The 24,395-nt window shown below is 43.4% G+C and overlaps 1 protein-coding gene and 1 long non-coding RNA gene across 6 annotated transcripts in view; one reads left to right on the forward strand and one right to left on the reverse strand.

Annotated features, from left to right (window-relative positions):
- The window catches only part of Ranbp21 (exportin-5-like protein Ranbp21), a 56,455-nt gene extending 34,561 nt beyond the window's left edge, over positions 1-21,894 (forward strand). For all 4 annotated transcript variants that reach the window (XM_084581844.1, XM_084581842.1, XM_084581843.1 and 1 more), the window contains 9 exons: positions 2,356-2,491; positions 3,529-3,627; positions 3,928-3,974; positions 5,153-5,244; positions 7,180-7,313; positions 9,437-9,541; positions 10,380-10,592; positions 15,453-15,551; positions 17,278-21,894. In XM_084581844.1, coding sequence (XP_084437970.1) covers positions 2,356-2,491; positions 3,529-3,627; positions 3,928-3,974; positions 5,153-5,244; positions 7,180-7,313; positions 9,437-9,541; positions 10,380-10,592; positions 15,453-15,551; positions 17,278-17,424 — 1,072 coding nt within the window. In that variant the 3' untranslated portion in view covers positions 17,425-21,894. The remainder of the gene's footprint in view (positions 1-2,355; positions 2,492-3,528; positions 3,628-3,927; positions 3,975-5,152; positions 5,245-7,179; positions 7,314-9,436; positions 9,542-10,379; positions 10,593-15,452; positions 15,552-17,277) is intronic.
- LOC146175472 (uncharacterized) overlaps positions 1-24,395 on the reverse strand; it is a 55,225-nt gene that overhangs the window by 9,456 nt on the left and 21,374 nt on the right. For both annotated transcript variants that reach the window (XR_014701407.1, XR_014701408.1), the window contains exons 2-4: positions 15,368-15,498; positions 10,425-10,601; positions 149-304 (exon numbers count right to left, since the gene is read on the reverse strand). This is a non-coding gene — a long non-coding RNA (uncharacterized LOC146175472). The remainder of the gene's footprint in view (positions 1-148; positions 305-10,424; positions 10,602-15,367; positions 15,499-24,395) is intronic.

Here is a 24,395-nt window from a genome sequence, read left to right on the forward strand (position 1 = left end):
GCATTGTGCTGAATGGGATTTGTTTGGCAGCTGTGCTTTTGCCTCTAACTTTTAGCAACTGCGCCATCACAGTGTGGCAGCTGCCACAAAGTGATGCAATTTTTTTTACAAATTTATGAGTCAGTCACACAGGTTTGGGAGCTGTTACCTCATGCTTGTATCTTCCACTCCTCTTGAGAACAAGTTGCAGGGGTGGAAGCGCTGCTCCATTTGCTTCATCCTGCTCCAAACCAGCTGCCTAAATGTATTGACGCCAAATTTAGTGGAAGGCTGGTTTTTGCTGTAAGATGAACCACTGTATTGCCTGCAAAGAATTGGATCCAATCCAATTAGCCTCAGTATTGTAGTACACCGTGAGAAGCACAGCAGACTGATGGCATGTTTTGAGTTGTGCTTCCTTGATTTGGGAGCTGCCATAGTTGAAACGAAAGCGCACATTATGCTGTGTCTAATACAAATAAAATTTTTAATCTAGAAAAGCGTATTTGCAGCAATAATAAATATTTGTTTGCAAGTAAATTTAAAGTGAGGCTCAAGCAATTGGAGGGAATTGTGGAAAATAGCTGTTCATGTGACATAGCACCTCCTCCCAGCCTTTTCAGTCGACTGTGAAGAGGGAAGTGATGCAGTTACCGCAAAGTGCCATGAGCCATTAGGAAACTTGTCCAGCTGTTTAAAATTTCAGTGTGCTTCGGCTGTGAAAGCAGGAAGGTACTCCACTATTGAGCCTGTTTGTCAACAACAATTGTGCGAAGCCTACGTCAAACTTGAATACTTGAATACTACTTGAATCGTTTTGTGGGTGATGCACCAAAGGTGCCAGTCACTAGAAACCTTCTCAAGGGGGCTGGAAAGCCGTACGGGGCTTATCGCTAATATGCCGAAATTGAGGAAGTGCCAGTGTCGTTCAAGAAATAGCATCAAGAGCCACTGGTTGAAGGAGGAAAAAACTACCCTTGAGTGCTGTCTAATTTCCTTGGGGACACTACTGACCAGTGTCCAGGAATTTATCGGCTCAGGCATGGGATCGAAAGTGATATGAACGAGATAAGAGGGAGAACGGGCTGCTCAATGATGTGGGTGGTGGCAGTGTTTGAGCACATCAAAGTGGCAGACTACATTTCTCTATCAAGCCAAGTAAATAAAAGTCAAATTTTTTCAGTCAAATTTTGTGTTCAGTTATAAAGTGGAGAAGCAAGCATCGTGCTTGCTACTAGTCTGTTTGGAATCGTTGCTCAGGTCAGCTGTTATTTTAGACGTTTATACATAATTTGGTGACTTGTGTTGTCAGAGATGCATGTAGTCAGCAAAGCTTTGAACCTGGAATAAAAAGAAATCAAATTGTTTGTTTTGTATGTCAGGAATATAAAATTGCAAATAATCAAAGCGTTTGACCTTAGAAACTTGCTTCAAAACATAACTCGAGTGCTCCAGAACTTGTTTTATTGCTCCAAAGCTGCTCCAAAATGCTAGAGCCTGCTTCCACCCCTGAAGTTGTGAAACAGAGAAAAAATTTTTTCTGTTCTTTGTTATAGGTGTTGCATGCAGTTATGCAAATATTTACAGTAAAATTTAGGCAGACCCTTCCCCCTGGGGTAAATTGCAATTATCAGCAAAGTAGAGGGTGGGCGCTTTCCTAAGACAATACAAAATGGCAATGAGAATATATTTACACCAGAAAAAAACAATGATTTAAAATTTCATCTGTGGTCGGGCTTAGAGGTGTCCACCAAAACGTTAGCACACCTCTGCCGAGTGTTCTCGCTACACCATCAACAAAAACTGATCGATGTGCAGCCGCCGCTGATGTTTTCTCTCATCATGCCATTTAAATATGTTAGAGATAGCTTTATATTTTATTTCTATGCTAGCTCTCTCCTAGAAAGCAACTGTCTGCGCACATCCAGGCAAGTGCTGTCAAGGTGCCTATGATAGTAGTTTTGAGAGTTGAGATTCAATTTGATTCTTGGACTGGATGGGGCCGGTTAGTCTTGCCTGGGCGCAGTGCATGATAAGAGCATTCAGCGTGGTGTAGGTGACTTTCTCGGAACTGTGCGGAAATGTAATGAAATTAGCAGTGATGTTGGGTTGGGGCGCTTGCTTGGAATTTTATGGTAATCACGCATTAATGTGTAAAATGTTAAATGGTTAGTTTAGCATAGCTTTCACAAGAAGGGTGACTAAAGTTGTTTTTGTAAAATCTTAATTTGCTGTCAAAAGAGCATATGAGTGTAGCCGCATATCAATGGGGCATTCCATGTCTGTGACACTAAATGACAAGCTGTTAATCTCTGACTGTCATCAGGCAGCACCTTGGCTTTTGTTGTCTAAACAGAACATTCCTGTACTTTGCAGCCTACAAATCTTGGGCAATGCGGGGCAGTCATTAGGCCCCGAGTACTACCAGACTCCCGGATTGGCTGAACTGCTTGTTGGTGGTGTGCTGACGGGGCTGGACCAGCTGCCCGACTACAGGCTGCGTCCTGTCCTGCATATCCTTTGCCTACATGCCATCACACGGGGCTGCCTTTTTTTGTGCATTGCTGTGGAACAGGGGTTCCTCTAAGCTATCTGGCTTCAAGGAACTCCAACGCATTTCAGATAGCACTGAGGAACCCTACACATTGCCTTCTATGCCTTCCTGCTCGGAATCCACTGTGACGCCCCTAGAAGTGCCCAGTATTAATATGTTTGGGCATACAGTGGAAACTTTGCAGTGAACAGTCTCAGTCCCAGAATAAAGCGGATAAAAGGAACAGTGAAAGTTCCGCCAAGCACAGGTTTAGGTGTTCGAGGAGTCTGCAAAACAACTCCAAAGAACCTCAGGGTTTCACAGAACCCAATTGAAAGGCTTTGTTACTCCCTGATCTGTGTGAGACCATCTTGCAGCTCGAACAAGGCTGACTGAGGTTGCTCGTCGTCAAATGATTGTTATTGTTTGTATACCTCACATTGGGGGGGCATCCTGTCTGAATTATAATTTCAAGCCTTGATAACTCGGACTCTGAAGGGCTGGAAGTTTGTTCATAATATGACGGAAATTTTTTTTTAAATATTTTTCTTATTATATTTTTTTGAAGCACTTAAGTTGACGTGGTTCAGGCACCAATTCAAATAATATAGAAGTTTGAATTAATCAGTACCCACTGTAGTTGCTCAAGTCAGATTCAGCTCACTAGATTGGAGTACTAGCTTAAAGCAATGTGGTTGTCTGCTGTGTCTGGGTTGCACATTTACTCGGTCATGCTATAGACAATAGCAGCCATGCTGCAGTGTGTTATTTCACACACTGGAGTCCAACTAGTCAATTAAGCGTATGATAATGGTGATTACACGTATGTTATTTTGAGCTTCTTGGTACACCTTTATGGTTGTGGGTACAACCAAAGTTGGTCTAAGCATGTTGAATAAACAAGATTTGTATGGCAGTGACACAGGTGGTCCTTATACTGTGGAAAGCCCATCAGTACGTCTTGGCTCTAAGCCAGTACCTGTGATGAATAACCTCTCTCCTTGACTGTCGTCACACGCATCTTTCTGAGGCCATTTGTGCAGCACTGCCCAGCTGAGCTTCAAGCCACAGTCGTGTTGCCACTGCTCAAACCTGTACTTCCTTTCATGTTTCAGGTGAGTATTTTGCTTAGGAAAACGGTGAGTTGAATGCTCTTAGAGAAACCTGAATTGTTAACATGTAGGTTGAACGAAAGTTAGATTAAAGAGAAACATCTAAAATCGCTTACTATATTTATGTTACCTTAGTTTTAAGGTGATTAACCATTTTTATTACAATACACACAATGAAAATAACTGCTTGGAGAATTAATTTTAGCACCCATCTCACTGTAAAGTAAAGCTGGGCAGTGCTGTTGTTCTGGTCAATCAGCAGTATGCAAAGTGCTTGACATAGACTGTTCGGATTCCTTGCAGAAACTGAATGCCAAGTGGGACAACTTCAGGCTCAAATATGGCAACAGGTAACAGTACATTTACATTACTGTACACTACATTTAGTCTCAGTGGGTTATGTAGGCAGTCAAATCTCGACGGTACGATTCTGGTTCCCTGGCTGGTGAGCATTGTGCAGTCTAGCGCAAATTGAAGGTTATCAGGTTCACTCCGGCAAAACAGACCAAAATGCTTTTCTCTGTCGTGACAGTCGCTTAGTCTGTAACAAACATGAGGTGGAATGATCTGAATCTGAGCTAGTTGGTGCATATTAATGGTGGAACTACAGCCTATCATGGAAACACGCACAAGGGAGACAATAAGACACGTGTCTGAGATGGAAGATAGATTAATCTTATGGCTAATTAAGCTCATGCATTCATTTGTGCGTCCTTGCTAAATAAACCATGTTTGAGCAGTTTGTTTCAAATAGGTTTGGTTTGGAAGTGATCGCCTTCAAATTGCGCTAGGCTGTACAATGTGCTGATTTTTAGAGGGCAGCTCGTGTGCGCCCATTCGGCGGTCAAGCCACATTGCAATTGCTGCTGTAACCGAGCAAAAGAGACTTATGAGCCATAAGAGAGTCGCGGGCCAAAAAGAATTGATCAGAAGAAGAGAAAAAAGAGCCACGTTCTGTGCCGCTTGCTCGTGAGAAAAATAAAATTGCTTTGTAAAACACATACAAGCATCTCCCAAATTTTTTGCCTCAATATATCACAAGAAAGCTGAGATAGCTGCGTTACAAACCCACTCATCGGCATCACAGGATAGCCAGTCGTGGTATGTACAGTGAGCACTGAGTGGCTGTAAATAAATCCCACCTCCACTAGAATCCATCTCTCTTCTTAATTTTTCTGTATTATATTCCTATGCCCTGTACCGTAACTGTGCACCACTGATGTAAATGCAGAAGAGCTGAAGGGTGTTGTTTGAATCTGGTAGTTCCTGCTCATGCCAAGTCCAGACGGTGCCCGTTAGCATTCATTCTTAACTACTTGAATATACTTGAGAAATGTGTGCATTGTACAAAGAAAAATCACTTGATTTCATGAGTGCTACTCTTTCAAGACCCTGCTAGAGTTACAGTATAGCCTGGTGCCTATAACCCTCTAAAACCTTTATTTTTATCTTTGAGAGTCATTGTCAGTAGCTTGGCCTTCTCAGTATATCCTCTCCCCTCATGCCCCTTTCCTTCTAAACTTAACAGTGTGGATTATGAGACCGAAATGACTGAGGAACAGGAACTCTTGGATGACCAGCTGAACCGTCTGCTTTCACGCGAATATCTTGACGTCCTAGGTGAGTGCAAGAAAGGTCGCCAATGTATGTTTTACTTTTGCTTTCTGCTAAGCAAGCATCAGACTTACAGCAGGGTAATAATTATTTCAGCATTCCTTGGATTGCACAGGACTATACTGCAAATAAGAAAGAGTTCTCTCCACAGGTGGTTTTGATATGCTTCCTTGAAAAGATATAGCGCTAAAACGGACTACATGCAGATAGAGAGACAGGACGGGCGCAGCTTGCAACTGTTTGTTCATAGCAGATGGAAGTGAATAATAAGGCATAGGAGACGGGAAAGGTGGAACCAATATCATGCACGCGAGGGTACATATTCTTAACTGCACCCAGAATCTAGGCACACATGTGTCTAAAAGCAAAGTAGAGTTCTGGGCTAGTTGGTAATACATGATAAGTGGGAGGCTTAGCACGGAACAGACAAGGACCTGTGTGCCTCTCTTGTCCTTGTCTCCACTTATCACTATCTAAAAGCGCCCTTTCATTACTATACTTTGCAATAGATGGTGTGCTTACACAATCACTACTTTTTTCATTGATATAGCATACCTCCAGCAATTCCCGGACTTTTTAATTATTCTTAATTTGTCCATTTAATTTTATTTCAGTAATATTATACTGCATTTTCACAACAAAAGGAACACTGACCAAAGGTTTGGGTCAAGAAAACAAGACGTATGGAAGCCGAAATCTTTGGTCAGTGTTCCTTTTGTTGTTGAAATGAATTTATTACCTAACCAGACAAGATTTCGTCCGACCTTAGATTTCAAAATTATACTACAGTTGCACAGGAATATATAACTGACTAGAAAATCTGGCATAAATTTTATACAGGACTCTGTATACCGTTTTTTTGTATAGGACGGACCTACATGAAACCCGGTGGAGCTGTCATATTGCTGCTGAATATAGTCAATTCTCGTTAATTAGGCCTTCAGGGGACTAGGAAAAGGAATGTGCTCAGGATGTCCTCGAGTGGTAATAATATGCTCGTTGGTAGTAATGTGCGAAAGAAGAGCTTTGCTGGTTTTGAAGGGCACACGTTTTTCCAGGTTATCATAGAGGAGCGCGGAGTTTGAACAGTTGCTGGGCTTACTTGCTTATTGAATGAGACACATAGCATAGAGGCTTTCAAAAGCCGTTAATTTAAAGCAAAGGAAAAGGAGAGCTGTTATAACTTTCTTGCTTTTTAAGAGTGGTAGTAGTATGTGCAGAGCACCATGCTGTGTTAGAGGACTTGTACTTGACCAGCAACTAGGGCTTGTTTCTTAGCAATAAACAGTAAAGAATATAAGTGGTAACACTTAGGCAAAATATCACATGAGACGCATGCTCTGTTTCATGAAATGAAGGTGAACTGCTGCTAGTCACTTTAATGTTCGTGTGTGAATACAGTGTTCCGATCTTGTGAAAATTTTTTAGTCTAAGGAAATAAGCTAACACGACCAGTTATTTGGAGCAGCTGTTCTGACTTGTTTTGCTGGGTAGAAATGTTACAACTCGTTGGATGCCACAATAGGTTTCTGGGCGCTTCCAGTTACTCGCCATGTACTTATATGGTCGGAAGAGCGCAGATCTTTTTTTACCTTGTGTGGCATCAGGTCAGGTATGCACAAGAACACAATGGGAGACGAAGGACAGCTCTGACGTTTTTATCTCCAATGTGCTTCAGTGCATGCCTGAGCTGAGGCCGTGCAAGCAATATATGAACCATTTCATATCCAGTCAGTTTTGACTTTTCTGTCCTCTTGGTTTTCAAGACGTCATCTATTCACTGATCTCAGGGTTTGTCGCATGCTCTGCAGTAGTTGAGTTGTACTGTCATCAGAAGTTGAAATCCAGCAGTACTTGGGTTTCACACCTTTCAGTGTGTCTTGCTTGAGGCGAAAGAAAAAAAAGAAGGAAGTTTCAAATTCGTGCCCTGCCTTTTTGCAGCTGCCGTCCTGCTGACCAAGCGCGGCCAACAGGACACCAACATCGACAGCATGAATGAAGACCAGGAGGGAAAGACGATGGATTCAAATGCAGCGGTTGTGTCTCCCTTCGGGGCGGCTGTTCTTAAGACAGAGGTACATTTTACTCTATCTTCCTCATATGCTAGTTATTCGCTTGACTGCCATATTCTTTTATTTTCGTGTGGCACATTCCCTCCTGGTATCTTCTTTTTCTGTCTTTGCTGTACAGGTCATACAGTGCGAGCCTCTTTAAAACTTGCTTGGCATCATGTTACTGAATAGCTTTTGCATGAGAAAGTTCTTTGAAAACCAGAACTTAATAGGTTTAGTACAGTAATGTTAAGCATGGAATAAGTGGTAGTTTTCTGTGACACTTAGGCATTATATATTCGGTTTGGGTTGTGGGGTGTTACGTCCCAAAGCGACTCAGCCTATGAGAGATGTCATAGGGGAGGGCTCCGCGAATTCGGACCTGCTGGGGTTCTTTAACGTGCACTGATATTGCACAGCACACGGACGCCTGGCTTTTCGCCTATCGAAAAGTGGGGATTTAAACCCCGCATCCTTGGGCACAGTAATCGAGCACCCTCACCACTGTGCCACCACAGCAGGGTGGGCATTGTAGGCTGAGTCATAGCTGATACTTGGGGGTCAATGCATGCTAAGGGCATTCTACTGTTGCATGGTGGAATCTATCACTGCACAATTTTTAGGGACTAGGCCTATGCAAATATTCATTAATGTTATATGTTAAAGCAAAAAATAAAGCATTCAGTATTTTACTTCTCAAAGTAGTTGTCTGAGATGAATAACACTTCCGCAATGCTTCCTTCATGTGATTTCAATTTTTGTATACTTTCGGTGGGATAGCATCATGGTACATGCAGGCGAAGGCAACAGCAGCAAAATGACACTGATATTGCAATTAAAGCCAGCAGTCGGAGGCAAGTGGCAATAAAAGGAAGCAAAATGGTGGAACTTTCATGCCTTCCTCTAGCATTAGGCGCACTTTACTACATTACAAAGTGAACGGCCAACAGTCTTGTAGGTTCCTGATCCTGGCACCAATATATGCTTCGTGAATTAATGAAAGTTTGCTCTTTCACTACCTGGCGCTCATCTGGTAAAGTGACCACCAGCACAAACGAGCCATTTCAATATTGTGTAGTTTCAGCTTTAATCTGCGAAATCGATTTTTGTACACAAATAAATTTTTCTTCTTTTACTTGTGAACCTCCACAATTCATAGCCGCTCATTCAAACCTACCTCAGACCCCACAAACAAATTGGCTCTGTGCGTAGCGACCCCCTGCGTTTCCTCGTATTCGGGATTGCCAGGTTTGCAAAACATTGGCATTGAGTGCGGAATTGCATGCATCACAGCAGGAGTGGATGCTAGCACAAGGCACTCATTACTCGTGGCTTGGCCAAACATACCCAGACTCTGAAAATATTAGGCGGCCTTAATGTATAGGCCGACTTCCTTGATTTTGAGTGGCCATTTATGCAAGACAAGAGCTTCAGTGTACTCCCTCTTTCTAAATATTTGAATAAAGTCACTATTGACTTTGAATTCACTTTGAATTAAAAAAAGAAAAGAACACTACTTGCATAAGCCTAGTAGCTACCTTCCATCCCATCCTCATTTTTCATATTCTTTGAAAATCACTCCTTGCATTAGTAGCACCTTTCCTTTGCTCAGGCAACAAGGGCGAGATCAGCAGTCATACCATGCCATGGGCTTTATACATTTATAATTGGTTTGGGTATGTGTGTACCAACCACTTGAAAATGCTGTACGATGATGTTTTAATAAGGGAGGCTAGTTTTGTTTGCTGTGATACTGAGGGTAAGTCTCAGTCATGGAGCCTACTGCTTGCCAGCTGCAGTTGTTTTTCTAGATACAGGTGTGCCCTGTCTAAATGCTTTCAACTGTTCATATTGACATTGCGCGCATGCTTATGTCTGCTGTGTATTTCCTTTCGGTCTTTTCTCTCTGTTCTTTCTGTCCCCTCCTTCCAGATTAGGGTAAGCAAACTAGGTGTTCTCCTTCCCTTTTATCTCCCTCACTTTCTTTCATTTGTTTCCTCGCTTATCAGCTGCAGCTCACAGTAGTAGGTTGTCTTCTTCACGTGGCATCGGTACAGCAGACTCGCTCACCACACCAGGAAGCGAGCTGCAGCAACTTTGTTTTCGACCAGTGGAGACAGTGGGTCTTGCCCTCTCTCTGCATGCAGGAGCTGTGCTCGACCGTGGTGATGGCCGTGTTCAATGCCCTGCACTGGTCCGACACTGCTGCCTCCTTCAAGGCCCTGCAGCTGAGCATGCCTTTGCTGAAACTGGTTAGTGTGCCTCTTTGCTCCCTGCCAGGTCACCTCATCATAGCAGTGCGGTGAGCTCCGCTGCAAAACCAACTTAGATCTTTATTATCCCTAAATCTGAAACTCCCAACATAGGCGTACAGACTGATGTGCCTTCTGTAATGTTTGAAGGTATTTTGTCGTGCCATGCTTTCCATGCTCTTGGACATTGGTTTTTAAGCTGCTCGTTTACATGCAGCTTGCATGATTCTGGTGCTTGCAGTTGCATTCTAGTATTCATGTTAGATCCAGTTCTCTTCTTAGAAAGAGAAAGAATGCTGCGGAAAAAGATAGAAAAACATGACCTGAGCAAGCTTGGCCTGTGCGAAATTGTGAAACATGGTTTTATGATGCAAAATACATCATTATAGTAATGCATGCAAAAAATTTTTAATGCAGCTTAGTAGAGCAGAACAGATGGCTTGTTTCACTCTGAGTAGAGCATAGGAAAGGAACTTTCGTGTATTCTGTAAGGTGACTGAATAACAAGAATTCGCCAAGCACTGCCTAATGGCCTTTACTCATTTACTGTTTTTTTTTTAAGGTTAAACTCAGCCATATGTTGCATAAAAAAACTAATGTCTGAAGGTCAAGCATCATTTTACGCTCTCTTCAGCATGGTGCTTGTGCACTGGGAAAGTGGAAAGCTCTCCAGACAGTAATGGACTCTCCACGCAGTGTGAACATTGGTTTGTGGCTCCGATCTAGTACACTGAGATGTGCTGGTATATGTTATTGCATTTCATTTCTGTCCCAACCCCCCGCCCGTGCAGAGTATCCTCTCCCCTTGAACTTTTGTGGCTGTTCTTCTTTCTCGCAGATGTTTGAGCACGGGGTGGTTCGGGACGAAGGCAGTGCCGCCTACCTGCTGCGGTGTGTGCTGCTGGGCCTGCAGGTGCTGGGGGAACATGACATCAACCAGACACTGCTGGTCTCCCTGGGGCTGACCCTGTACCAGGCTGCACGGCCCCTCTTCCCAGGACTCTGTGCCACCCTGCTCCAGATCCCGGGCTGCACCCCTGAAGCCCTGCAGGTCAGCTTCCTTCCAGAATGAAGCAAATAACTTCCTTAATTATGGTTTCTGGCACCCTAAACAGAATTCCTAAAATAATCGGGCAAGCTCAGATTTGATACTAATGCTCATTCCAGAGAACGCCTGCTTTTGCAGTGCACAGACCTGAAAACTGCTCATGAATAAGCAGTTGTCTTGTGCCAATTACAGAAAAGTATTGTTAGCTGTTTTCTTTTTTTAACTTACTTTAAGAGCTGTAACTTGCCGCATGATTTAATTTCAAGATACATACAAGATTTACACGTTAGAAGCAGGATGCAAAAACACGGGTATGGATCAGATGTCTTTGGCATCACTGTATCAACTGCTATCACACTGCAGTAATACAAAGCCAGCTGAAGTCTTTACTATTTAAACGGCCACTGTCCACCCTCCGGTCGAAAATATCTTCTTCTCCGGTGACTGTGAGGCTTTGCCCCCAAAACGCATGGCCGCAAAAATGTTTTTGAAAAGAGTAATTAATAATGCAGTTACAGCTACCGCAATCACCCGATTCTGTCGCGTTTCTCTCCTCCCGTTCTCTCGCAAAGGTTTTTCACTATACTGCTCGATCGTCTAGCCTTCGCAAGCCAAATTCCCCTTCCTCCTCTGCGTTTGGTGGGAGGGGGGGATTGGCACTCTGCGTGCGTGAAAATGAAACGGGCAGGGGAACTCGCGCCGCTGCATTCATTGCATTCAGTCCGGCCGTGGCGAGGGAAAAGAGCGCAGCGAGCGGCCCACCCAAATAGTCGTGTATGCCCATCCTTCACCAGTTTGTCAACGAGACGGACCAATGGACGTCGTTGCCTTCTGACGTCAGCATAGTGGTCCGACGGGCCAGCATAGAAAACGGGGAAGCTGGTTTTCTGGAGGAGAGGATGAGAGAGCTTTGATTTGTATTTTTGCTGCTTTGCGGCGTGCGTATCGCTGTAGCATTTTGCACAGACTATCTCCGGTACCTGATCGAAGCATTGGGCTACTTTGCTTAAAAAGTCATACCATCGACAGCGGCCCTTAAAACTATTTCTATTTATTAGGATTTTACTGTGGACAAAAGAAAATCAATGTCCTTTATGGTATATAATTTATGTGGAGCTTGCCATTTTTCACATTTTATATAAAGAAAGTATCAGCAAAAAAATTTTTAAAAAATTTATTCCATACAAAAATTATTGCCTAAAGGAAGTTATTTTACGCTGGAAGAAACAGCGTGAAAAAGCATGAGCTGTAAAAGTTTTGCTGAATAATCCAATTGGTACCTGAAATTGAGTAAAAGAAACAAGAAAAAACAGCACTCATTTTTTACACCAGTTATATTGGGAAGTATAAAACCCCAAAACAGAGGGCCCTGGGGACAGGACAGACATTCGACGTCCTTTAATTAGACACTGACCCGTTCAAGGGATGCTCTTTCTTCGATTCTGAGTGTTTACTTTCCACATAAGCACTACTAGTGCATATCCAGTTAGTTTTACGATGAAAAACACAAACTGTGAATTTTATGCCTGCACATACAGAACTGTGTACAGTGAAAGCTCGTTAATTCGAACCTTGATAATTCGAATATTCGGATAATTCAAACTACACTACTTGGTCCGGCCAAGCTCCATAGAGATCTGTGTATAAAAAAGCCCGTTAATTCGAACGCGAGTCTGTTCCGCTACGGATAATTCGAACTACGCGCCGCAGCATCTGGGCGGCTTGGGGCACATCACGCGGGAAAAACAAACAACAACAAAAAAAAAAACATCTCCGCGATCGGTAGGCATAATTAGAGGCTGCGCACGTCCAAAACGGGGACAGAATAAGGAACCAGGTAAAACCATGGAAGAGTGGGTAAAACTTAAATGGCGCCATGACCGGCGTGGCGGCCGGCGGCGTTGAAGGGAGGGGACGCGGCCGTGGCAAGGTCAGTGCATGGCCGCGCGGCGGCGGCTGCCTGCTCTCTCTTCTGCGCAACCTCCGTAGTTCGCAACTAAATACTCGTTAATTCCAACCCTGATAATTTGGAAATAGGGATAAGTACTGTCGGCGCGGTCCCAGCCAATACCCATAAAAGGCTATGATCTCGGACGGGCACTTTGGGTTAAACTTTTTTTTTTTTTTTTTTTTTGCGATAGCCATCCATTCTTCCACCCATCAGTCCTCAACGGAAGGACGCGAGTTAGCCGCGATCATGACGCCGGCTTTTAGCACCGTTCGCTCCGATGATTGGAGTGGCAGTAGAGGGCGCCGCCCGCCCAAGTCGCTCATAGCCCGATAAAGCGAACGTACTGAAAAGGAGGCTTGCACAACCGGATAAGCGCTGGCACTTTGCCAAGTTCGCTTTCCTCCCCCCTGCCCGAGCTAAAGTCAAAAGATAAACACGCCGTTATCGCCGCGCAGCATCTTGGCGCACTGCCAAGAAATGTGTTGTGGACCGTGAAGGCGCGAAACAGAGGGACGCGCTAATGACTGACGCCTTTATTATTATTTTTTTTTTTTTTTCAGATTCGCAGGCACAAATCGGGGCTGGGTGGGTTCATTATGCGAGCAAGTTCGTTACGCGACTAAATACGGTACATTTACCGTAGTACAAACCGTCTTGGTCAGTTTTTTTCGAGGCCATTCGATAATTCGAACATCTGATAATTCGAACTTTTTTCCCGGTTCCGTGAAGTTCGAATTAACGAGCATCGCAGTGGTTGAAAACTATAATTATTGGGGTGCCAGAATTTGTCAAGTGAGTAACTGAGTGATCATGGGATTGCTTTTTAAAGTTTTTTTTTAACGAGGGCCACTTGATGCAGGAAGTAAAAACAAAAACCAAATTGCAATATTATGCTGTTGAGAAAATCTGTCTGCATGAATATCACAGTAAATAGTGTGCTGCCACTGCCAGGCTCACTGTATTGAGAAGTATTTTTTACTACATTCATTGGTTGAAACAAAAATGCAAGCTACTGTGTGATCTGAAGGGTGTTAATTTTCCTGAAACAAAGAAATCATCACTGGGTGTAGCACGCTCTGGGAAAAAGCTCTTAGTTATAAGGGGTGAAATGGTTAAATGGGGTTTATTCTGCACTGGGCTACATGGGCATGCTCACTGTAGAAGGACGAAGAGACCAGAATGCAGAGTGAATCAACCATGAAACAGGGGTAGACACTTGAAGCACGTGCTGAGGGTGAGAGGTATTGGGGGGGCCAGAAGGGTGAACATCTGGTGCACTGTGGTAGCGGTATATTGTCACTCAACTGGCTGGTGGCTTCAGATTACAAAGCAAGTGGTGCCAGTGCAAAAGTGCTTGCCGTGTTGGCTTAGATTGCAAGCCTACCGTGTACCGTGGCATCCTGATTGGCCACGGTTGCCTTTAGAGCCACCAAGCCCTCTTTGACACTGCTGTAATTTTTTATAAAATAAGATTCACGCTTCTCTCTGTAGTATAATACTTTTGCACTATGACTGGGAAGCTTGTAACAAACATACTGAGAACCTGCTTAGCTGTTCAAGCTACTGTGTTTACTCAATTGTAGTGCGCGGCCACTAGCTGTAATGCAGTTCCTTTTTTCACAGAGAGGAAAAAAATGTGTCGCTGGAATGATTTCATTTTCAAACACAATTTTAGTGCACATACCATCTTTAGGCGCATCTTTTTGGGGAAAAAGTAAAGGTGCACATTAGAATTGAAGGGTCGATTGTGTGGTTTCACGTCCCAAAGCGACTCAGGCTATGAGAGATTCTGTAGTAAAGGGTTTCGTAAATTTCGACCAGCTGGGGTTCTGTATGGTGCACTGACATCGCACAGCACACGGGCGCATAGCTTTTCACCTCCGTTGAAAAGCAGCCGCTGCGGCCAGAACTCAATCCCGCACCCTTGCGCACAGCAGTTGTGCTCCCTTATCACTGCACCACCGCGGCAGGCGTTAGAATCGAGTAAGTACAGTATGTAGAAGAAGCTTTCTCTTTGGCCTTATTTCTGCTCTGTAATATAAGGACATGCGAATTCATAACTGTTCATATTGGGCATCTGTTGCGCTGACTTCAACAAAATTTGTTCCAGTTGAAATAGAATGCTCACAAGAGAAAGCATTTTAATTTGATTGAAATTTTCATTTATGAAAATCACTGAAGTTTGCAGAATATGATAAATTTCGAAGTTACATTTTGTCGCATGTCAAATCAGCAGAAATGAGGTGCATTTTGATGCCCCCACAGCAGATTTACATGTTTGATTGACAGTTGCAGATTAAGTTTCTTCTTTGTAGCTCTGCTTTAAACTAACATCATTTATTGGATTGGGGATGTGTAGGTAACGCTGTGCAAACGACCTTGTGTACATGACCTATGCTTCTGTGTTAAGAACTGGGATTCAGATCGCAATGCAGCATTAAAACGAGACGCCGGCACTTGAAAGCAAAGCCTCTGGATATGAAGTCTCGTAAACCTAGCAGTCTTTCACAGTATGATACAGATTATGTGACAAACTGTTTATTCATATCTGTGATTTGGCTCTGTATGCCTGTTGCTTCGTTCCAGCAAAGCAGCATTCCAGTGGAACAAATGGGCCACAGGTAATCTTGTGTCCAGCACACGCGTATGTTGAATGTGAACATGAAACCGAATATCGAGCTGTGGTGTAACCAGTGCAGGCACTCGTGATTAGCTTCGTGAAGAGTAGTATTCACATATTGATGTCATACAGTAGTAGTATTTGAATAGGGTTGTGCCATGTGGCATTTAGACATCAGGAAGATGCATGGTCGCCTTCATTGGGTACCTGGCCAGTTGTCTCCTCACATTGATGTCACTAGTTATTGGTGTCCTGTGGCTGATGACCCCGTGTGCTCTCTCTGCGTGTGCAGGCCTTTGAATCTAAGCTCCAACCTCCATCTGATGGCAAGGCACTTCCTGAAAAGAAGAAAAAAGACCTTTTCAAGAGGCTGATATCTCCAATCATTGGGGTGAGCTTGTTTGGTTGCTGCTGTCACAGTAGCTATGGCTATGCTGTTTTTTCATATCTCTATGTTAAGTAAACTGACTATTATGAACCTGGTTTGAAGTGCATGCTTGGCTAATGGCTCTAGCTTGTTTTTGTAAGGAAGCCATATGTTTGAATAGTACAATAAAACCTTGTTAATCGGGACTTCAGTGGGCCGGAAAAATTGACCTGCAGAAAACTGCTATAAATTACCTATCTACTATATCGCAGAAATCAATGGAGAAATTCAGGGTGGGGACTGTCAGCTTTTGAGATCAAAACCCCATGGCAAAAAAGACTTTTTTAGTTCCATCAAACGACTTACTGCATGTGTATAGCCAGGAATGTCATCACAGAAGTAAAGGCCTCCATGACTTCCTTCACAGTGTGATATGGCTCAGTGCAGCCTCCTCAGAAATGGGCCTTCACAGACTTCAGACTACGGAAACTTTGTCCTGGGGTGACTATTCTGGACAGCGGGATGGCTGAAATCATTGGTCGGGCTTGATTTGAGAATGTACTGGTAGGAATATTGAATTCAGGGTTGAGGGCTGTGTGTTGACAACGTTGTTCATGTTAAAGATTATTTTTCTCGGCTTAATACTATCAATCCATTTTTGACAAGTTCTCACACTAGTATATGGCCAGCCAGTCATCCACACCTGTGCAGTCCTTGCTGGTGAAGGTGACTGGGTTTCACTTCCGCAAGGTTCTGAAACAGATCACAGTGGTAGGAAATGCATAGCAAGCCATGTTTGGAAGTGGTATCTGTCGTCGTGGTGTACTGCCAGGCAGTGTGTAACTGTGAAGCTCCAGGTAGAAAAGAGCCGCCCCTCTGCCCCCTCTTCTTTTTCACCAGTCAATTTCAGTTTTATTTGAGCTTGTATTTATCTTTCTTACCCTGCCAAACAAGTGTTTAAATTATTAACACAGCAAAATGTTTGGAAATCTGCATCTGACGTGCATGCAGTGGCAAGTGTGACGACGATTGGAGGGCCCTAGCCCAGAAAGATAGTTCGACCCTGTGGTTTCAGTTTTGCTTTTTTGTGCTTTGAGGCAGCCTGCGCATGGCAGTTGTTGGCAGTGCATTGGCCAGCCAATTGAGCTCAACTGTGTGCCATTTTGGATGCTAGCTTCGCTGGTCTTTTCTTTTCTTTTTTATATTTTCTGCCACTCCGGCACCACTGCATGTCTCCTTCACTTCTGTCCGTGTGGATTAATGAGCGCCGAAACTGCGTTTCATCAAACACCCTCCATTGTTAATGCAGTGAAGGGAAGAAAGTTTCAAACACTTGATGAAGGACGCTGCTGCTGTCCTTGCCATGTTGGCACAGTTCTACTCAGACACCACCGACACTGAGCTGTTTTTGTAACCCAGACTCAAAGGATTCTTCTGAGTTCTTAGCCTCCGCGTCCACGAAATATTTTCCGGAGCCAGTCTGTGTACATGTGCATCACGAGACGCGAGCATTATGCCCAGGTTATTATACCTGCCAGAAATGGGCACTGCATGCACTGGAAGTGGCACATCGATTTACAACAATCAGAGGACTCCAGTGCAGATTCTGCAGTGCTCTGTGAATTATTTTGCTATTGCACCAGCTGGCTCGAACTGCCACCTGAGTTGACGGTGTGTGTACTTCTTTGGAGGCATTCTGTGCATTTCCTTGTGGCATTAATCTTTATCTCATCTGCCGTTCTTCGTGCAGAAAAACATTGGGCAGCAGTTCAAGGCAGCTATCCAGATCATGAACCTGCCTCCAATGTTCAGGCCTCAGAAAATGGTTGTGGAAGAGGATGACGGTGTTTCGGAGAATGCTGGCCTTCCTTCCCTGTTTGGTCAGGAGCAGGCATGAGTGTACCTCCAGCTGTCAGGCCTGCTCACAACATTCCTTGAGACATCTCCCTACTTAGAGGGCAAAGTCTTCTCTTCTTCAGAGTGTTTTATGTGTGTGTGCAGTGTGTATGAGTGATTTACTAGGAACTTGGCTGCAACAAAGTTCCTGAGAGCTTTAGAATGGTTTTGAAGTGCTTGCAATGGTAACTTGATTGGAAGCTTGTCTATATGTAGCGTGTGGATGAGAATTTACCGGGTGAACTTGTTGAGTCAGCTTGTTTTGTGCATTATATGTGGAATCTATTTAGCAGGAAACTTAATTACAGTGCTATTTCTTTTGAACTTTATTGTGCTTTCAGGCTGCTGGCAAAGACAACTAGACTGGCGAGCTTGCTTTCTGTAAAGTGCGCGCTCAGAGCTTACACATGATCAGTCTTTGCCCTTAGTGGATTCCTGACAGCCTGAAGCTGTTGATAAGCGCACATTTTGTTGTGTCCCCAAGAATGCACTAATATACTGAAGCATGGTTCTGCACAGTAACTACTATAAGCATAGGGACAGCAACAGAAATCATGTTTTACAATTGCTAGGCTTTTTGTTATTTTTGCTATTGAAGGAAGAACGCAAAGGAAAATGCAGGGACCTGCCAGCTAGCTCTTGCTCAGCCACGTGCAGACAGAAGAGAATTGAGAAAGGTGTGAGCAGTCATTTGTCAAAGCGGTAAGAATGGCAACGGCTTTAAACTACAGATATCCTATGGCAAGGAGCCACGACCACAACCTAGATCCTAGATCCTAGCCTCGGAGGATTGAGAAGCCACTGCCTCCTTACCTTGGGCTTAACTTAATAGTAATCTGCAGTGGTTTTTTTCTAACAATTGTACAATAGCTCCAGAGCATAAATGTATGCCACCTCATTAATGTCCTTATTCAAACACTTTTCCCAGAGTGTTACATGACCACCATTTTATTGACCTGGAGTTTCAGTTCGGTGTTCCTGAGGCGTTCATTTTCTTTTTGTCATTTCTAGCACACTGAGAGCGGTGGCTTTCCACTAGCTCAGTCAGTACTGCTGCCAGTACCAAGTCACCTTGTTGCATATTTACTTTCTTTTCTTCCTTCTTTCTTTCTTTTTTTCTCTTTCTCTCTGTTTTTTTTTTTTTTTTTTTGCATGCAGTTTTCTTGGAAAGGCTTCGCTTGGTAGTTGGTAAAAGACTGTAGTATTTTGAAAGTTATATTGCAGACTACTTGAAAACTCGGAATGAGGTAGCCACAGTTGGCACAATATGAGATCGGTTAGAGAGATATAGTGATGGTGATTTGAAAAATCAATTATTCACAAACCTGGTGGAATGGGAAAATGGTTCATAGTGGCTGGTTGGGTCCTCCGCTTTCATAATATTAGCCAATGTGACTATATTGGCTTCTCTGACTGTGACGACTATTGTGGCTATGGCATCTGCCCTAACTGGTCAAGCACATGGGTGCTGGCTACTGCAAGGACTGTTTTAATGTGAGAGCATTTGAATTGGAGAGCCAAACAGCGGCGAAAGAGGAGATACCGGTGGGAGGAGGAAGAAAAATTCCAAGGGTGCACGTAGCCACCCCTCATTTGTGGAAATGCATAAGCATGCCAAATTTAATGGGTGGCATGGCGAAATTTATATGTCACCACTGAGTTGCCCATATTCAAATTAGCTTAAACAGCAATTTGGATAAAATTTAGAGCAGTCGAATTTCACGAGTTCAGCTAAGGGGCCCGATTTTGTGGGTGGCTCATCTAATTTTGGAGGTCGCCACTGAGTTGGCCATACTCTACTCAAATTAGGTTGGACATCAATTTTGGCCAAATTCTGACGAGGTCTTTCGAAGGTCCGGGAAGACCAATTTTGAGTTTGATAGACAGTTTCTGCACCCACTTTCTTTGAACACTTTTCTGCAGCATGATGTTTTACATAGGATGTAAATGTCCCGGGTTTGATCTCTGTCTCACTCAATTAGAATTTTCCTTTCAGCACAATTCATTTACTTTATGTACTTGCACGTCCTAATGACATTTGAGTCATATTTTCGCCTTGTAATCACAATTAATGTATGATGTTTTAACCACTTTTCAATTCTGCCGTTCCACATGTGACGTCGGGCTTTTTCGACCAGTCCGGATTTTCGCTGCACCCTACTGGGTTTGTGATGAACGGGAGCCGTAGCACTGTATCATTGAAAGATTTCATGCATGTTTTCTTCCTGTGTTAGACAGGAACCTGCCAGCTTGTAACTTTGCTGATATGTTGTAGCTCAGCACATTTGGACGCAAAGCTCAGCATCTAAACAGGCGCCATTGATGGGTGGAGCAATTTACGCCTCTCTGATGATGCGTGCTTGTGCACCATTCACATTTGCCCTTTTCTATGTTCATTGTCTGTGTTCCTCAGTTGCTGTGCCAAGGGCATAATTTACCTCAAATGAGATCACTCAGTGAGGTCATGGAAAGCATTATCATTACTTTGATCTGGCATACTTTAATGTGCCTGAAACAGAAGCGCACTGACACAAGGACGCATAATGTAGGCCCAGCGGCACAGTCATGGTAACTCGCATTTTGTGTCAGCCTTGGTCTTTGTTCCTGCCCCTTCTGCAGAAAGCTAAACAAGGCCCCTGTGAAGTGAGACTAAGTGAACATGTTAACATTCAAGGATATCAGGCAAAGGCCATTGTGAAGTCAGACACAAGGTAAACACACTAAGATTCAAGGATATCAGGCATGTAGATTTTAGTACAAAAATTGCAGTAAGGGAGATGGAAAATGATGGCTGCACTTTAGGTATGTTCCAGAGGCAATCTGAATGCTTATCATTTATGGCACGTCAGAGCTGTGTGCATGTAGAAAGGAATATTCTGATCATTGATCATGATAAATTGTGATAATCTGATCATTGACATCTGCTGCTATATCTTCAGCCTGAATATGAAGTGCATTAACTCCAGCTATGCTTAGTATGCAGACTGTTATTCCTACAGTAGATGAACTGTGGGCACAGCTGTTAATGGATACATTTGATATGCCTACTCCAGAAAATGCTTTCATCTAAAGCCCCTCAATGAACTTGAAAGGCTTGTTATGGACATCTCTAACAGGTGGTACTGAATGGCAGACATTCACCATATAAATGCTGTGCATTTTTTACTGTACTCCTAAATAGCCGGCAATAATGTACCATGAGTATTTCTGAGATGAAAGCCTCTAATGCCTCATCGTTCGTGCCCGTGAACAAATGTCTGTGAACAGAAGTGTCTGTGAACAGAAGTGTCTGCGTTTCGCGACGCCTAACTGACACCCAACTAATGATTAGAAGTGGTAGTGGTGGTAATAATGAACCTACCTACCAAATTTCACAACGAAACAATGATTAGTTAATTCTCGATCATTAATCACAACTGCTTACCGCACGAGTGGTGGCGGCACCCAGTAGCAGCCGTCGCAATTACTCCGTCGACTAAGCAATTGCGACGGCTGCTACTGGGTGCCGCCACCAGTCTGCGGGACCAACCACAAGCGATCTCGAGGTAATTCATAGCAGTTAAGGCGAGAAAGGCTTTCGCCTCTCACCACTTTAGACAGTCAAAGTGACCGCTGAATTTTTTGTACTTGTTGCAAGATGTTCTGCACAAAATGCACTACAACTTTGTTCAGCTTCGTTCTGTGTTGCTCGGTTGGTATGCATCCGTAAATTGTCGCGCTTGACATCGCAAATTCAACTAATGTAGTGCGAAAGACAGTGTTTTTTATATGCAATTACTTGTGTGTGAAAACAGCTCTTTACACTGTACAGGCAAGGCAAATGTTTAGCTCTGCATGGTCAAACTATTCATTTGCTCTGAAGAAATGAAATGCTCTTGTGGGGGTCGTGCATGTGACACATGGAGTGAGAATCGGTTTGTTGCTTAAATACTTTTTGAATCGTCGTAGCCTTGCTGGTTTTCTGCAGGCAATAATGTCTTAGTCATGGGCACAAATATATTTTTTACCTTTTTTGTTTATTGCTGTTTACAATTGTTGCTTCATGGATTTATGCTTGCTGTATGTTAACGACCAGTATGGAGCGTGATTAACTTTTTATGTGATGTGTGATGTTATGGAACTGTGTTTTTTTTTTCACATTTTTGCTTGTTCGTGATGTGCCACCATCATTTGCCTGTTGCACAGTAACTTAGACACGAATGTTTGCACTGTGTCTTGCATTTAAAAACCAGATATTCATTTGTGCAATCTTATGGAACTGTCACAATTGTTTGTGCCATCTATACCGAGTTCTTTTTTTCTCCTGTCCTTAAACATAATTGAACTTGGGCAGGTGTTTGCACAGTTTACAGTTTGGGGAGCTGTATCACAGTGAAATGTTGGTGGCTGAACTTTACCATCTGTATGATCATAGAAGCGTAGTGCACTGACAAGTTTGCTTGCACAGAATAAAACATTTCAAATCATTAAATTTTTGTGTAAATGATTATTTGGTTGGGCCTTAAGCTACCTTTGAATACTTCTGCTCTTGGTGCTTGCTACAGGGGCCATTCCACTTAGCAAAGGCCAGGGTTTGAAGAAGCTGCTGCATTTGCTGGCACGAAATTGTTAAGAATTTGTAGAGTTTGCTTATGGCACTTATTTTTGCATGTTAGTTTGGATTGGTCAGTGTTGTTTATGTCCCAAAGCAACTCTGGCTATGAGGGACATGGTTGTAGAGGGCTATGGATAATTTTGACCGAATTGAGTTTTTAACTTGCACTCACATTGCCCAGTACACGAGTGCCTTGTGTTCTGCCTCCATCGAAATGTGTCCACCACAGCTAGGTTCAAATCCAGGTCACCTGGCTCAGTAGCCGAGCATCCTGAACACTGAGCCACTGCAGCAAGACTTTTTCAGTATTAGCTACTCTTTCATTGCCATAAGAAAAACTGGAGGGTTCCTTGAGTTCTTGTTAAACTTTTTAGGTGGAAGATTTAAAAAGTTAAAAATTTATTTAATGCAATACATCGAAATGAAGCCAGACCTTGTGAAAGTGTTGAATGTCCTATTATTAAATATTTTTTGCAAAATTATATCTTAATTACACTTAAGCAAAACTTGCAAGTTATACTTTTACCTAAACAAAAAAATTTAAAGTTTGAAACGTAAAATGTTCCACCAATACTGCCTCAGTGTTCGACTTGAGCATTAGCTACAGGAGCTTCAAGCAGTGCCATCTGCTTCATATAATTTGTACTACTATTGTGAATTACAGCCACCTTCGCTATATCCGGTGTATTTTTTCATTATATTGGTTATTAAATTTCATAAACTTGTACATCACAACACGACGGATCAGGCGTCACCAACTGGGACCCCCTCCGACAAACGGTTTTGCCCCTAATGGCGGTCTAACACCCCTCGGAATTCACGGTTTTGGTATGTTTGGGGGCAAAAGGTCTCGGGTGCAAATCCCACACAATTTTTGGGCTTCACCTCAATTTGCAATTTTATCCTCCAGAACGTGCCAGATCATTTGACACCACTTTGAACATTTTGTGTCAAACGGGAAACATCCTTTCCAATACACAAGCTATGCCATCTACTTTGTGGATTGGGCACTAATATTGCAAATTACAAGCGCATCCTCTATATCTGGAACTTTTATGTATTCCTTATATCAGGTATTACATTGTATAAACGTATAGGACAGCCCTCTGTGGTTGTGCAGTGGCTAGGGCGCTCGACTGCTGTACCTAAGGAAGCCGGATCGAATCCTGGCCGCGGTGGTTGCTTTTCGATGGAGGCAAAAAGCTAGGCATCTGTGTGCTGTGCAATGTCAGTGCACATTAAAGAACTTCAGGTGGTCGAAATTTCCGGAGCTCCCCCACTACGACATAGCCTGAGTCGTTTTGGGTCGTTAAACCTCACAATCCAAATGTGTACAAGACTAATCGTTTGCTGCCATCGAGAACCCTACGTGACAAACAATTCGGGTGTAATGGCTGCCCAAAGATCCGTCATATTCAGGTTTCGAGGCAGAAAGGTCGTTGGTGCAACCATCACACATACTTTAGACTGTCATTCAATTTGCAGTTTTATTCTTTAGAAGGTGCCAAATCATTTGACACCAGCTTGAATATTCTACGTCAAATGGGTGACCCAAATTTTATCCAAATGATGGTCTTGGGGGTGGTTCCACTTTGATGGCCAAGATACTGGCACTTGTATATAAGGGATCAAAGGTATGGTTATCAGTCGATGCCCTGTGTGCTCACTGTTGCTATGTGCCTTAGTAAGATCACGTGATATCTATTTTATTGCCATTCATACCAGACACACGCGACCTTGGAAGTAAAGCAGAAGAGCTAACACTCTTAAAAATGCTACTTCTATCTTGTAGCAGACGCATCTGACAGCCATGTTGCTAGGGTCGTCCAGTATTTGGCGACTATGCATAGCCAACATTCGCTTAATTTACACCATAACTATTCGTCTGGAACCCTTCGCAGCTGGCGCAGGTAGTAACCGACCCTGGCAAAACCCCAAAGCATAAAAATGTCCCTCCCGACGGCTGCTGAGTATGCAAACCTATCGAGGTGCTGCCACGGTGTTCTGGGCTAGTTGATCGGTTCTTTTCCTTGGGTAATGAGGCAGCACCCCTTGCTAACTAATCCACGGTGACTCAGCTGACTCAGTGGCATTGCTGCGTGTTTCAGGGCGCGCGGCAACTGTATTTTTCTAGCTTCAAATTAAATGAACTCTATGTTCGAGAACGGCACGGAAGCGTTACATGTCGATTTGCGGGCCAGCTCGCTTGCTGAGTGCACGGTTACAGTGTTGGGCTCACCACTACATCAGATTTCGGTCGGTCGCGGCACCTGCCTTGATCCATGCAGCCGCTTTTAGACCGAAGCGAAACGATGAAGCCGCGAGAATCCGCAGCGAGATTCGAAAAAAATTAACTGATGTCTAGCATATGTTAAACA

This window comes from Amblyomma maculatum, chromosome 10 (assembly GCF_055883805.1).
Source record: "Amblyomma maculatum isolate TAMU_Amacu chromosome 10, ASM5588380v1, whole genome shotgun sequence".
In the NCBI taxonomy this organism is placed as follows: Eukaryota; Metazoa; Arthropoda; class Arachnida; order Ixodida; family Ixodidae; genus Amblyomma; species Amblyomma maculatum.